The following is a 15127-nucleotide window of genomic DNA, read 5'->3' as shown; positions in this document are numbered from 1 at the left end:
ATGAAATTTTTTTTTTTGTTGAATGTAAAAATCAGTATGCAGTTAGCTCATGAGCTCCCCATAGTGGTGGCTGTATGAAGCAAGAATCATATTAATATTAAATATCTATAAGAAAAGAGAAGCCCCAAACTGTATAAAGATATATAATGAAAATAATTGGTGCAGAACTTTTTTTAATTTATATCTTTAGGTAGTGCTTATTTTAAGTTATATCAGGTCATATAAGAATAAATTATTAAATGTTGCAGTTTTCACATTAAACTGACATCTAGTGACCAAACAACCTATACAGCAGAGTGGTAGATAATAAGGCATCTTGTTTTACAGCCTACATTGAATGCTATCACCTAAGTTTCACTGATAAACAGAGTTTTAACGACACAATGACAGGTCTTATTTTACTGCCTCAGATAAGAAACAGGCAGAGTTAAAGAGGCTCTGTCACCAGATTTTCAAATCCCTATCTCGTATTGCAGCAGATCGGCACTGCAATGTAGATTACAGTAACGTTTTTTTTTTTCAAAAACGAGCATTTTTGGCCAAGTTATGAGCATTTTTATATTTATGCAAATGAGCCTTTCTTAAGTACAACTGGGCGTGTTTAAAGTTAAGTCCAAGTGGGCGTGTATTGTGTATGCACATCTGGGCGTTTTTACTTGTTTTACTAGCTGGGCGTTGTGAATAGAAGTGTATGATGCTGACGAATCAGCATCATCCACTTCTCTTCGTTAACACCCAGCTTCTGGCAGTGCACAGACACACAGCGTGTTCTTGAGAGATCACGCTGTGACGTCACTTCCTCCCACAGGTCCTGCATCATGTCGGACGAGCGAGGACACATCGGCACCAGGCGACAGAGGCTACAGTTGATTCTGCAGCAGCATCGGCGTTTGCAGGTAAGTAGATGTAGCCTGGTACCGATGTGTCCTCGCTCGTCCGACACGATGCAGGACCTGGGGCAGGAAGTGACGTCACAGCGTGATCTCTCGAGAACACGCTGTGTGTCTGTGCACTGCCAGAAGCTGGGTGTTAACGAAGAGAAGTGGATGATGCTGATTCGTCAGCATCATACACTTCTATTCACAACGCCCAGCTAGTAAAACAAGTAAAAACGCCCAGCTATACACACACAATACACGCCCACTTGGACTTAACTTTAAACACGCCCAGTTGTACTTAAGAAAGGCTCATTTGCATAAATATAAAAATGCTCATAACTTGGCCAAAAATGCTCGTTTTTGAAAAAAAAAACGTTACTGTAATCTACATTGCAGCGCCGATCTGCTGCAATACGAGATAGGGGTTTGAAAATCTGGTGACAGAGCCTCTTTAAGGCCCTTTTACATGGGCCAATTATGGCGCAAACGATCGTTCAGAGAACTAATTGCCAGTGTAAACAAGGCAGCGATCACCGTATAAACGAGCAAACACACGTTCATCTGCTGATCGTATCCTTTAAAAAAAAAATTATATTATCGTTGTCGGCAGCACATCTCCCAGACGTGCCGTCGACATGATAATAATTTATGGGGACGACCGATCGGAGTAACGAGCGCTCGTCCACATACATAGCTGTCTCGTTGATCGGCGCACGTTTACACAACCCAGGACGGGCCGTGTAAGAGGACCTTTAGTGATCACTGAGGATGGCAGAGAAGTGAGTTAGGGTCCTTTTACACCATTCAATTTTGACCATAACAACGAGGGCCGATCAATGAGACATCTCGTTGATTGGCGCTCATTTGATCATTTCACAAGAAGCTATGTATGGGGACGAGCGATAGTTACTACGTTTGCTCGTCCCTATGCATTATCATCATGTCGGCAGCGCGTCTCCCTGTTTACACAGCGGGATGACCTGCCGATAACAATAATATTTTCTGCTGCATAACTGATACGATCAGCCGATGTTCATTCATCGGCTGATCCTTGCCCTGTTTACACATGGTAATTATCGGCAACGACCAGTGGCGTAGCTATAGGGGTCGCAGCGGTCGCAGTTGCGACCGGGCCCCTAAGCCTGAGGGGCCCACGGGCCCCCCTCGCCACACTTAGAGTGACCGTATCATTACTTCTTAGATAAAATTGATTTTTACACAGCGCAGCTGCAGCAGCGTGTGTACTCCCCCTCCCTTCTTGTGCTCTGAGGCACTGGATTGGAGGAGACAGGGGAGGAGGAGCCTAGATACACACACTGCCGCACGCTGTGTAAGGAGAAGCTCCTGTCTCATCGCAGCTCGTTTCCCCCACATCCATGTGAGTTCTGGACAGGCATCAGTTACATGGTCTTTCTTTAGTGGTTTTTCCCTATACTGGGTTTGATCTTTGCTGTTTCTCTCTGTTCTTTCTATCCTGCAAATAGAGGACAGAACGGGAGGATTCAGCAGTGAGAGCAGCGCAGACAGGACACTAATAACAGGTTACTGAGTGTCATAATTCATTACAGGACAGCTCCAGCCTCCAGTTATCGGGAAGACACTGATAAGGGGGCTAGAGGTTACTGTGGGTCATGAATGATTGCACATTACTGGAGGTCTGGAGCTGTGCTGTAATGTGAAACTCTGCTATGCCAGTGTCCATTGGAAACTATAGAAAATAAAGAGGCTGCTCCTAAAGGTTTATAAAGTTGTTGTTTTTTGCCAGAATTATAAATTACCACCTATCCTTAGGATAAGTGATCATTTTGTTTTCGCTGGGACCCCCACCAATCATGAGAACTGGGGTTCGAAACCCCCCATTCCTCCTCACTGTAAGCAGGACATTGAATGGAGCAGTGATCGTGCATGCACTCTACTTGCTCCATTCAAAGTCTATGGGAATGACAGAAACAGCCGAGTACAGCGCTCGGCTGTTTACGTCATTGTCATAGACCGTGAATGGTGCGGCGGGCGTATGCTCAACAGCCGCTCCATTCCAGCTCCTCTTTATTGCAGGGGTGCAGTGAGGAGGATCTGAGGGTTTGGGACCCCTGGTCTCTCGATCGCCTTCAGCAATAAGAGAATGATCAAATATACTGTGGATAGGTAATAATTAATGATTCTGGGAAAACCATTTTAAATATGTTGCAATTAATAAAATTATCAACTGCCCAGGTGGAATTTATCCTGTCTAGGAGTACATAGGGGGCAGCAATCCCTTTGTGGGGGCAAAAAAGTTGGTATTATGACTGTATAAGGCACAAAGGAGGGTATTACTGTGGGGCACAAAAAAGGCATTATGATTTTGTGGTGGGACACTATTACTTTGTAGGGAACAAAAGGGGGCACAAATGGGGCCACTATTAAGGTGGAGGGGGCACTAAGAGGGCTATTGGGGCTAGCAGCATAATTTGTAGTTTGTGTGAAGAGACAAGTTGTGGCTGGAAGAAGTCATGCTGGTCTGGCCTGGATAGAGTAGAAAAGGGAAATTGGGATACAACTGTAGTGTATTAATTTTTCACTGTGTAGAGCTGGTATATGACCTTTATTTGGTGACTTCATTATTTAGGTATACTATCATACATAGAACTGCGCCGCTTTAAGCCTGCCGTGTTATAAAAGTTGTTTTATTCGTCTCTGATGTATATATGTATATATTTTTGTTTTGAGGGGTTACTTTAGAGACCCAGTAATGCAGCTGAAAGTTAGAGAGAAGATGCGTAGGGGGGCCCAAACTGAAATTTTGCACCTGGGCCCATGAGCCTTTAGCTACGCCCCTGGCAACGACCGTTCATATAAACACTTGTTTGCCCGATCATTGGTCGGTGTAAAAGGGCCTTAATTGTGCAGGAAATTCAGGTGACATTCTTTATGTGAAGATAAAATATGGGAAATGTTTAGAGATGTAGATATAAAGTGTTATTTCTTGTATGGGCATGCTGGAAGGTATGAATTTTGAAAGTGATATCTTAATAAGGTGATATTGAAAAAGGAATAGCCAAGTTCAGAAGAAGTCTACCCTGAGAGACGTTCATTCTGCTACAGAAATGAGTTAACATTGTGCCATTCTTCTAAGCTATATTTTCAGCTTTTTTTTTTTACTCATTGTCGCAAACATCTGTTAGAATATCACAAAAACTAAATTTAGTTTGACCTGGCTCTGTTCTTTATTACACACACACACATGAAGTGAAAACTTTGGCACCTCTTATAACCCATCTCCATGCTCCATAACATCATATTCAATCACTTGTCACTTAGCAATAAGAAACTTCAAAGAATAATATTTGTAATTATGTTATAAAAAGCCTGCGTGGGTTTATGAAATCTTTACGCCATGAGTCAGGACCTGGATTACCAAAAACAAATCTAATCCGCTGCTAATTGCAGCTCGAAACTCTCTGGCAATTCATCCGCAAGCTCTTCACCATGATGGGGCACTTAGGACCGTATGATACAAAGAGGAATACTACAGATATGTTGTTCTAACGTGAGAGCCGGAATAAGGTCAAGTTAAGTGGCCACTCACTTGTGTTGAGTTAATATGTTTGAGGAGTAAGTAGAGAATGGAAAAATATTAAAGAAATATTACCTATATTATTCCATAAATTAACAATATTAAAACTAGAAAAACATTATTAAAGTGTATAGTACTGTATATTTTATATCTATTACATTTTTTTTAAATTTTTTTTTCAATTTTATACCATTTTGAATGAACATCTGAGGGACTGGTATTATTAAACAGACCTAGTAAGCTTTAGATATTCATATCCCATTTAAAACAAAAAGTCAAGCTGCACTATCTGAAATACAAGGTGGTCGAGGGAGCTAAAATAGTGTCTCGAAATGTCCAGGTTAGGAATGTGTATATTCATCTATATTTTATTATATTCTCAAAGGAAATCTTTTTTTTTTTTTTTTAAACCATAGGTCTGCAGTAATTCATCCCCCTAGATTAGGTAACAAAACTTGCATTTCTCTGTTTAAACAGAAGATGCTTAAAGTCAGAGGTCCCAATCTTTTTTTGCCAATTTCAGATATGACAAATGGTGTAAAGCCCACACTGGATATTAAACAACCCCTTTAATATAAGAGCCGCAGCAGCGATCAGTTGACCCTTGTGGGTCCTGAAGTCAGCCAACAATGCACCTCTTCTGCAGGGTAAAGGTGGTATTACATGGCGGCCATTCAGATATATGTCTGTCCATGTAATGAATGGCTATCCATGTAATTCCTGGACGGCTCCAGTCCGCCAGCGTGAAAGCCACAGCTTGATAGTGTCCCTCCGCTCTAGCTCATACAGGGGGGTGGTCATGATTGTAGAACTTCCCTCTATGTTGTATATATACAATAAAATGGCATATGGAAAGGGATTGCCCTGATGCAACAACCCTTTTAACGGGAAAAGTCTATCAAGGATATGATGTCATTTGGCTCCTACCCTAGTGCCAACTACCAGTGAGATGATTTTGACCCTAGTGCCAAGTTTCCGTAGAACTCTGACATCCCTCCTGCCAGTAGTGCACAATAGTATCTAAGGCTATTAACAGCTAGAGAGTCACATGCAGGGTGAGTGCTGAGTGCTAGATATAGTTCTGGTTGGGGAACAATGCTTTTGGGATCAATGATTTCTATGCTTATGTTTGAATGCAGGCTGTGAGTTTTGGTTGATAAGAACACCAGTTGAGTTTAATAGGCCCATAATGTCCTAAACAAAAGACTAAGGACCATTAAAGAGAATTTCCAGCCATAACATAAAATTAGCCACATAGAGGTAAATTAGATATTAGAACAGCAGCTGAAAGTTTAGTAATTATATTTACTCTACTTATATTCATTGGTATATTTTGTTTTGTTGTGGCGACTATTTTTGCAAAAGTGACATCAGTAAGTGCAGCCATATTGGTTGCCACTTTTGAATTACCTAGTAGCTGAATATCAGGCGTCATTCTGTCCGCATGTTCTATCAATAACAAAGTGACTATTTGCCATCAGTTGCTGAGCAGAGAAGAAGCCTTAGTGTAGACTGTAATAATGGCGGATTCTAATTCTATATGAAAAGGGCAGCATTGTACTAGTATAATGGTTTAACGGGCAGTGAGAATTATTTTTACTATTAATAAGTAAATGAACAGTACATTCCTAACTTGTCAAATCTAGAGAACCTGATAAAAAAATTATTTATGTACAACATGTACATTACAAATGTGGCGAGAACATTTTGTTTTATATAAACATAACACTTAAACACTTGCTGACTCCTTACAAAAATTCCTCAACGTATCCTCCCGTCAGCTTTATTTATATTACTTAAGATAATATAGTGTTACTTCAGTGTTAGATTACATTTCTCAAATCTTGAAATAACATTAAGGGTGGATAAGAAAGGGCTTGGTAGAACTGGATATTATTGAAATAGATAATAAACTTATGTTATGTAGCTTTTTTCATTGGTAAACAGTCTTCTCTGGAATCCCAGTCCATTTCGAACAATATATTTACTTTGCATTGAAGTTAAGTAGGGGTGAACTTTAACGTGTTATTTTTTTTATCAGCTTTTAAACCAAAATTCCCAAAATGCTTTGCCTGCTAATTTCAGTCCCTTCAACAAAGATAAGATGTTACACTCAGTTCAGGAATTCTCATGACTAACCCCAACCATGTAAAATGTTATAAGCTGTAGACTATTAAGGAAATATATTGTTAATGGTATTAGAAATTTGGAACACAATCTCATTGGAGAAATAATACAATTTAATGGTCAAATCATCACTGAAAGGTTGTTCAGGGAATATATACCTAATACTAAAAGGGGTTGTACGGTTATAGAAAATCGGTGTTATTTTTTTTTTTTGTACAATTAAAAGCTATACAATTTTCCAATATACTTTCTGTATTAATTCCTCATGGTTTTCAAGTTCTCTGCTTGTTGTTTTTCAGTAGGAACATTCATTGTTTACTTCCAGTGGATATTCCAGAGGGATTAATACAGAAAGTATATTGGAGAATTTTATAACTTTTTATTGTACAAGAAAAAACATTAATTTGCGGAAAGCGGACAACACGATTTTCACTTAAAATTTTATAGAAAGTACAGCCATATTGCATAAATGGCCACCACGTAACTGATTGGAAATTGGCAATATCTCTAAAAAAGTAAACATATTTTCCAAACTTTGACTGCTACTCTAACGTCCGATTTACCAATACATGGACAATTTTACATTTTGGGTGGAAATCCTGAACGCTAGATTTGCTGTCAAAAGATTGTAGTCACTGTTGAAATGTAGTTTCCAAGCAATGATCTCTGGGACTGTGGCAGCAGGATGGGCAACATTTTATGTTTAAATATGGTTTAAGCAAATATTCTTTCCTATGTTTGTGTGATATACATGCTTAGATGCCTATGGGCAACCCCGACATGTATGGATGAGCATGTGTAAACAAATATTTCCCCCATTCAATCTACGCAGCCTCCATCCCCTACGTTAGAGCGTGGGGACTGAAATGATACAGTTTTGTTTTTCTGAACTATTTTGTCTCTATTCTACTTTTTGTTGTACCTCTGATTTTCCCTTACAAATCTAGTTCAGCTCTGGCAGGAAGAATCATGGAAACTCTCTGCTCCTGGTATTGTTAGAAAAGGCGTGTGTTTTTTCAGGCTCTAAATTAAAGGCATTCCTTCTTTTTATAGATCATTAAAAGGGGTAATTTTTTTTTGTGTTTTAGAATTAAATGTTCCAAAATATCTTTACCATGGCGGGCTGAGCCAAGTCTGCAGAGCTAGTTTATATATAGACGGCGCACGGTGCATGTTTGCCATTTTTTCGAGTGATTACAGCTTAGCATGACCTGCATTATGAGTAAATGAAAAGCATACAAGTGGGACTCTCGCTCTGTTCAGCTTCACTAACAGACAACACATTTAATGCAAGGAAACGAAGAATGAATTTTATCTTAAACTCTTCCTGGAGTATTATTGCTTGTGAAGTGGATGTAAAGCTCTGGTAAATTCTCTGCAGAGTTTGTTTTAGATGAAATGCGATAGTCAAACCATATGTCTAGGTACATAGAGACATATGCAGAAAGTCTCAGTCTATGTCTACACTGGGATCATTTACCAGCTAACAAAAATTATGTAGTAAACGTACAAATACGTCTACTGTAGGACCTCTATCCTGGTAGTTCTATGCGGTTGGCACGGAAAGTGTGTTAGTTAAATCTTTGGTACCTTTCCAGAACTTATGAACGTTTCTCCCATTTTCTGAGGATGACTTGATGCTGAATTGCTTTGTTCCACTACTAATCCAATGCTCGCATATTTTACACTTCTAGGTTCTGATCTTGAAAATACCAAGCCATTCAGTAGTTTTCTGCTTTTCTGGCATAGTTGATAAATGGCAGATGAGAGGCCCATAACATAGATTCCTATTGTATCTGGTTTCCATGTATAAATGTGTACATACAGGGCCGGCTCCAGATGAATGTGGGTCCTTGGGCAACAGACGCACAGTAGAACCCCTGTCTTCTCCACAGTCAAATGTAGGGCATTCTTACCAAGATTACCATGGGCCTTCACCAAACCCAATGGGCCCTGACATCTGCACTTATGCAATTATGTATGTAGCGGCGGCATCAGCACCAGGCAAACTGTTGCCTGGTGTTGACACCAACCCTGCATGCATCATTACATGAGTGCAGATGGCAAAACTATCAACTTTCTTGTCTTGGCTTATTAAGGAGTTGGAATCACTCCAGATATTTTCCGACATTTATTCCAGGGACGTTGAGGTACAACATATTGGATATAATTTATTTGGGCACTAAGGATCATTTCATATATCAGTTTTATACATATGTATAGGGGTATGTGCATATAGCTGGGTCATAGTTTTCTTAGATGAATGTTATTTACACTTCTTGCTCTTGTATATATAACATCCATGACTCAAATAAGTCGAGTCGCTTCTCCCCTTATGTAAATCTACCCTCCCAAAGCAGACACTGAAACAGAGTTGGATTTTAATGGCCACAGCAGCCGTTTATTATTTAAATAACAATAACTTTAAATACCATAATTTTTGAATCCCCAAAAAAGGGGATACATCATAACAACAAATAACCCACTGCGACCCTATCAGGGTCATAACATTATAAACCAACCAGAATGACAGGGGCAAGTCCTTGAAGCCACCGATACTTAATTTTGGCCATCTGCCCACAAATACCTTACCCCCAGCCGTAACCCGGCCCAGGAGCACCAAATTACCTTTTTGCAGATGACCACCATATATATATAAATATATATAACCCAGCTTTCAAAAGGGGTAACACCCTAAGAAGCCGACAAATTGGGGGTGCATCCCGTGATGCATTCCCCCCCACCACTTTTTACGACCTACTTCAAGGACTCCCCCCCGCAGCTGCAATGACAAAATTTAACCTCCCCCAAAGACAAATGTCAATAAGCAAATAAACTTTGACGAGAAGAACCACCATCCGCAGCAACCTTTTGCCGCGGTCAACCGATCCACATCAGGGCGGGCGGGCGGGAACATGTTCCTGCTTCTGTGTCCTGGCGAAGAGAGGGAGAGCACAAACAGGAAACAGGTACATCCCCTTCAATCCCCACCCCTTCTCACTCAAGCCCTCCTGCTGTCCCCCCCCCCCTTTCCTCTCATAGGCCAGCCAACTCTGTGTCCCTCCCATCTATTTTAGTCATGGAGGCCTTCCCTTATTCCTTTTTTCTTCTTTCAGTACGGCCTCTTCTTTCTACTGCCATTGTATTACATTGGTGTTTGCATGTTTAGCACTGTGTAATGTGTGCTGCACGGGCATTTCATTGAGGAGAAGTTATGATTTATGTCCGATTAGAATGCAATTCTGTGTCAGAACTCCAATTGAAAGAAATGTTAATTACTTGGCATCAGGAGTTGTATAAATATTATGTTTTTGCCAAGCTGAATATATTCTGCCACTACTCAGTAACTTATCCAGAAATGTCTAATATATGTGCAATCTCCTGACATTTGACAGGAATATAATAAAAGGAAATTATGATTAGACAATTTAGGTACAGAATCTAGGTCATTGATAGCAAGGAATTTCAATATTCAACTTTTCCTGACCAATTCTTGCAAACAGAGAGGGCACATTTTTTCATTTCATGCATTAGGATATGTATTGTAAAGTAAGCCGATGTTCCAGATTAGACCAGCATCTTCATAGATAGCTCTCGATTATACTTATGTAGAATAGTATATGTATAATAGATGTTAATATAGTCATACACTTTTTTATTTTTGATAGAATTGTAGTAGATTTTTCATATTTTTGCATTTAGACTCGTACTTGAAAGGGTCTTTTACAATGCAGTTGCCTAGTCTTAGACTTAATAGTCATATACGGTAAATGGTTTACCATTGTTTAATTGAAGATTTTACTATTTGTAATAAAAGGTGCACTGTAAGTTGAGCAGAAACTCTAGCCATTTATGTGTTCCCCAGACATGACAAAGAGACGGTTCAAGCATTGCACGCAACCAGGCGAAGAATGTTGTGTCTTGTAATCCTCTAATTCTAGTGGACAATGGAATTTTATGGTGGAATTTTAGTAAGAGAGAGCAAAACAGGGACCATATGTGATATGTAGCTTCAAAGCAGGTAGAGAAATGGAATGGCTAGACAGGTCTGGATGTACTTGCCCACCATATCTTTCAACATTCCTCATAATCACGGTACAAATATTCAGGTATCTTTTCCATAGGAAATTTTTTCCTTGCAACTTAATCCCCCAACGTCTAGAACCAAATAAAATTAATTTTAGAGACAGACAAAATAAAATGTTTTTTTTCCATTAGGGCACATTCACACGTGGCGGAATTGCTGTGGAATTCCGCTGTGGACAGTCCGCAGTAGAATTCTCCAGCGGACGGTTTTTACATTTGTTTCTATACAGGTTTTAGGCAAGTTAGTTCAGACGTTGCGGAACAACTCCGCTGCGGACCATAGGCTGCGGTCCAGAATTTCCCTCCGCAGCGTGCACTGTGTGTTGCGGAGAAGAAGCGGAATTTCACTGCGGATTTCAGCCTTTGCAATGCAAAAAATGAAATCTGTGGCAAGTCCGCTGTGTTTTCGGCAATGTCTGAATTACCTGTCAAATATGCAAATGTTGGTGCAGATTCGTTGCGTAATTGCCCCAAATCTGCACCAACATTTGCAGCGGAAAAACTCTGCCATGTCTGAACGTGCCCTAAATACAATTAAGAAAATAGATTGCCTTCTCCTAATCATCCTACGATACTTGGAGTGATATTGGTGATCCAAAGCGCTTATTAGAGTATAGATTCACATAATAATGGATACAAACTAATATTTATATTGTGGGTTACAATAAAATACCTAACGGTTGTCCAGGGTTAGAAAAAAAAACGGTCTGATTTTTACCCAGAAACAGCGCCACTAATGGTACATGTTATGTGTCTAGTATTGCAGCTTAGCCCTATTCATTTGAATGAGAATTAGCTGCAGTACCAGAAGCAGCCCATTGACATGAGTGGCACTACTCGTGTATATATATATATATATATATATATATATATATATATATATATATATATATATATATATATATAAAAATAAGCAGACGCTTTTTTTTTTATTTCATACAAATCTTTTGTAGGTTGCTCCTGCTTTTGCTGTAAAGCGGTTGAACCCAATATTTGTTATATTAGGAGAATGTAAATTCAGATACAAAGTTGAAATTATTTCTATAGGGAATGTGTCAACTGAGTTCTTTGCACAGTGGAATTTGTTAAAGTGAATGCCGAGCTAGAAGTTAATATTAGACCATCTGTTGTTATTGGACTTACAAGGGGATTCTGTTAGCTAAATTACAAGTATGTTTTTGCCAATTCTGAGGTGAGATTTCTGTAGAAGAAATTCATGTTTTTTTTATAACTAATGGAAATTATTATTTTTTTCATTCTTAAGGACAAGCTAAGTATCTCCATATTGGAGAAGAGATGGATGGGGTTGATATGAGAGCAGAAGTTGGTCTTCTTAGTAGGAATATTTTTATTTTTGGAGAAATGGAAGAAAGTTGTTACAACAACGCTGTGTGTGAATTCTTTGACTTTGATACTTTTGGAGGCCATATTAAGGTATGCAATTAATAAATAAACTGTTAATACTTATATTTTGGGACATAAGCTAGTATATCAGAAAATAAACATGACATTTTAGAATTATGTAAAATTGAATAACTTTTGAACTATAGATAACTTGTAACTTATGGCTTGTCTTGTTTATTTCAGATCGGCCAAGGCTTCAGAGCAGTTCATTTGGAAGGCATGGAACTGAAACACATGGGACAACAATCAATGGGACATTACCCCATTCACTTCCACACGACTGGTGACGTGGATGAAAAGGGAGGATACCACCCTCCCACATACGTGAAGGATATCTCTATCCATCATGCATTTTCTCGCTGTGTTACTGTTCATGGCACCAATGGTTTGCTAGTAGGTATTTTTAGTGCATCTATAAAAGCTGAGCAAACAAGAAAACTTGATGTGTTAAATAAATTAATGTAATAGGAATAGTTAGGGGCCACCATGCCCAATCCACTAAGTGTTTGTCTAGTTAATTCACCATCAGCTTGACAAGCACTAGAGTCTGAAAAAGTTATCATTCATTCTCTAATAAAAAAAAGGTTAAGTGTTAATTCAACATTATACAGATAGATTATTGCAACTGACGCGTTTCAGACCTGCATGGTCCTTACTTATAACTTATTTCTTTGAGTTGTCTTTATGGCAACTTGAATATCTGATTCCGGGTGTTGGACTACAGATCTGAAAATTGGACCTTAATCCATCTCAGTTGAATTCTAATTGAAAATATAAGATCAGAACTCCAACTCCATTAGGTGGAATTGAGGTGAAATTACTTATAGTTTGGGGTTCTTTAATTGTGTTTAGTAGTAACTTCTATGTATGATCTTGTAAATATAATAGTAATCTGTGTTCTTTGCTCTTCTTGTTAAGGTAAAGGATGTTGTGGGTTATGATACTCTTGGCCATTGTTTTTTCACGGAAGATGGCCCTGAGGAACGCAACACGTTTGACCACTGTCTAGGTCTTCTGGTTAAAGCTGGAACCTTACTGCCTTCTGACAGAGACAATAAAATGTGCAAGACTATAACTGAAGGCTCCTATCCGGGATATGTGGCAAAACCCAGGCAGGACTGCAAGTAAGTATGCAGAATGTGGTGGGAAGTAGCTAATGTTATTATTGTAACTATTATTAAGTTTTTATTAATAAATATTTCTATAATACCACATTGAAAACAGTTGTTTTAGACAACTGGCTAGGATAATTATTTTAACCATTTAATTTATTGGAAGAGTTACTCCTCCGTCTTCTTACTATTATTATTAAAGTTGCTAATAGGGCACATTGACTCTCTAGTTCTTGTGCAGTTTGATACACCAGTAAGAACAGTCGGAAGACAACATTTCTTCGGGAGTAAGCAGGACACTTATTTTCCACTTCTCGTGTTTTTTGTTTGCCTTCAGTGCTGTTTCCACCTTCTGGATTGCCAATCCCAATAACAACCTCATCAACTGCTCAGCGGCTGGCTCAGAAGTAAGTATAGCATTAAGATTCTTAGCCTAGCTTAATCATACAACAGAAGCAAAGTCCGACATAAATTAGAGGTCCATCTGGAATAGCTTATATGTTACCTTACATTTAGAATCCACTACAAGCTCCTACTGTGTGGTTCAATGAAGCAATTAGAGGCTCTATTAACCTTTATAACTTTCACCTTGATGTTCTGGCCAGGACAGCTCTGTTTTATAACCATTGAGAAGATATAAATAGTTTACATAGCGCTAAAAGACATAAAAGCACCATAATCCCACACATTCTTTGTATTAAATCCATACTGCTGGAGAATCATAGTGGAAAGTCTTCTAATGTTTTATTATACATTTAATAGAATAATATAATTTAAGTAAATAATAGAATATAGTAATACATAGTAAAAATGCCATGTTTTATATTGCTAAAACATGATGTAGCCTCATATATTAAAGGTGGTTTGAAAAAAAATATTATTCTTTTTTTCCAGGAAACTGGATTTTGGTTCATATTTCATCATGTACCTACTGGGCCTTCTGAGGGACTGTATGCACCAGGAAAATCTGAACATACTCCCCTAGGAAAATTCCAAAATAATCGTGCACACTCCAACTACAGGGTGAGTCTGACATAAAAGTGGAAACATCTATTAAATTGACACAGTTTTTATCAATTACAAGTCACAAAACATATTTTTATTTTGTAGCAGTATTTATATTTTATTTATTGAAATGTTCAAATAGAAAAGTAGAGGATACAACACAATAAAAGAATTTAACAATGTTTCTCTATTTATCAAAGAGATGCAATTTCTATAATTATGACCAAATGTGAAGATAAGGAATTGCTATTTTCTGCACATGGTTTACAAATATCAGCACACATCTGATCACATTTTACACCAGTTTTCACCAGTTTGTGATCAAAAAATACCCCTTTAAACTCAGGACCAATGTGCTCTAATTTACAGTGTATATAGGAGGATATAATAACTTCCGAGCTAACTTTAGGTCACTCATACTTCATCCCAGCCCATTCCAAACTGTATTTTGAATGTACTGTATAGTATGCTGTGTCAAAGATTGCCAAATTAAAGCTGGCCATAGGCATAAGAGTTTTGGTGGCAATGGCCCACCATGGACATAAGATTGTCTACAGATCCCACAAAATTGTTTAGCCATGCTATAAAATATCTCATGTCTATGGCCAACTGTACACAACAAGACGGCTGGAATATTATTTCCAAAGTCCAGTTGCTGGATTTATAAAAAAAAATCTTCTAAGTCATTAGCATCTCTCACATCTTCCCTTTGTTTGTCCAGGCTGGAATGATAATTGACAATGGTGTCAAAACAACTGAAGCCACTGACAAGGATAAGAGACCAATCCTTACACTGATTGGAGCACGGTAATTGCTTGTGGTGATAAATTATATTCCATTCCAAAAATAAGAGCAGATTTTTTTCGATTGCATGTCCCACACCAGGAAAATAAAATCTACTTTAAGTAAAGAATCCTGTTCTTTTTCCTATGTTCAATAAGGCTCTGTCCACATTGGCT

At 38.5% G+C, this 15127-nt stretch overlaps 1 protein-coding gene across 1 annotated transcript in view; it reads left to right on the top strand.

Moving 5' to 3' along the window:
* Nucleotides 1-15127, top strand: part of CEMIP (cell migration inducing hyaluronidase 1) — a 105796-nt gene that overhangs the window by 67829 nt on the left and 22840 nt on the right. Inside the window, exons 12-17 of the mRNA XM_075858154.1 lie at nucleotides 11912-12081; nucleotides 12235-12444; nucleotides 12970-13175; nucleotides 13501-13570; nucleotides 14058-14186; nucleotides 14890-14975. Of these exons, the coding sequence (XP_075714269.1) occupies nucleotides 11912-12081; nucleotides 12235-12444; nucleotides 12970-13175; nucleotides 13501-13570; nucleotides 14058-14186; nucleotides 14890-14975 (871 nt within the window). The remainder of the gene's footprint in view (nucleotides 1-11911; nucleotides 12082-12234; nucleotides 12445-12969; nucleotides 13176-13500; nucleotides 13571-14057; nucleotides 14187-14889; nucleotides 14976-15127) is intronic.

This window comes from Rhinoderma darwinii, chromosome 3 (genome assembly GCF_050947455.1).
Source record: "Rhinoderma darwinii isolate aRhiDar2 chromosome 3, aRhiDar2.hap1, whole genome shotgun sequence".
Lineage (NCBI taxonomy): Eukaryota > Metazoa > Chordata > Amphibia > Anura > Rhinodermatidae > Rhinoderma > Rhinoderma darwinii.
Note: the sequence above shows the minus strand (reverse complement) of the source record. Positions and strands in the feature narration are given on the sequence as shown.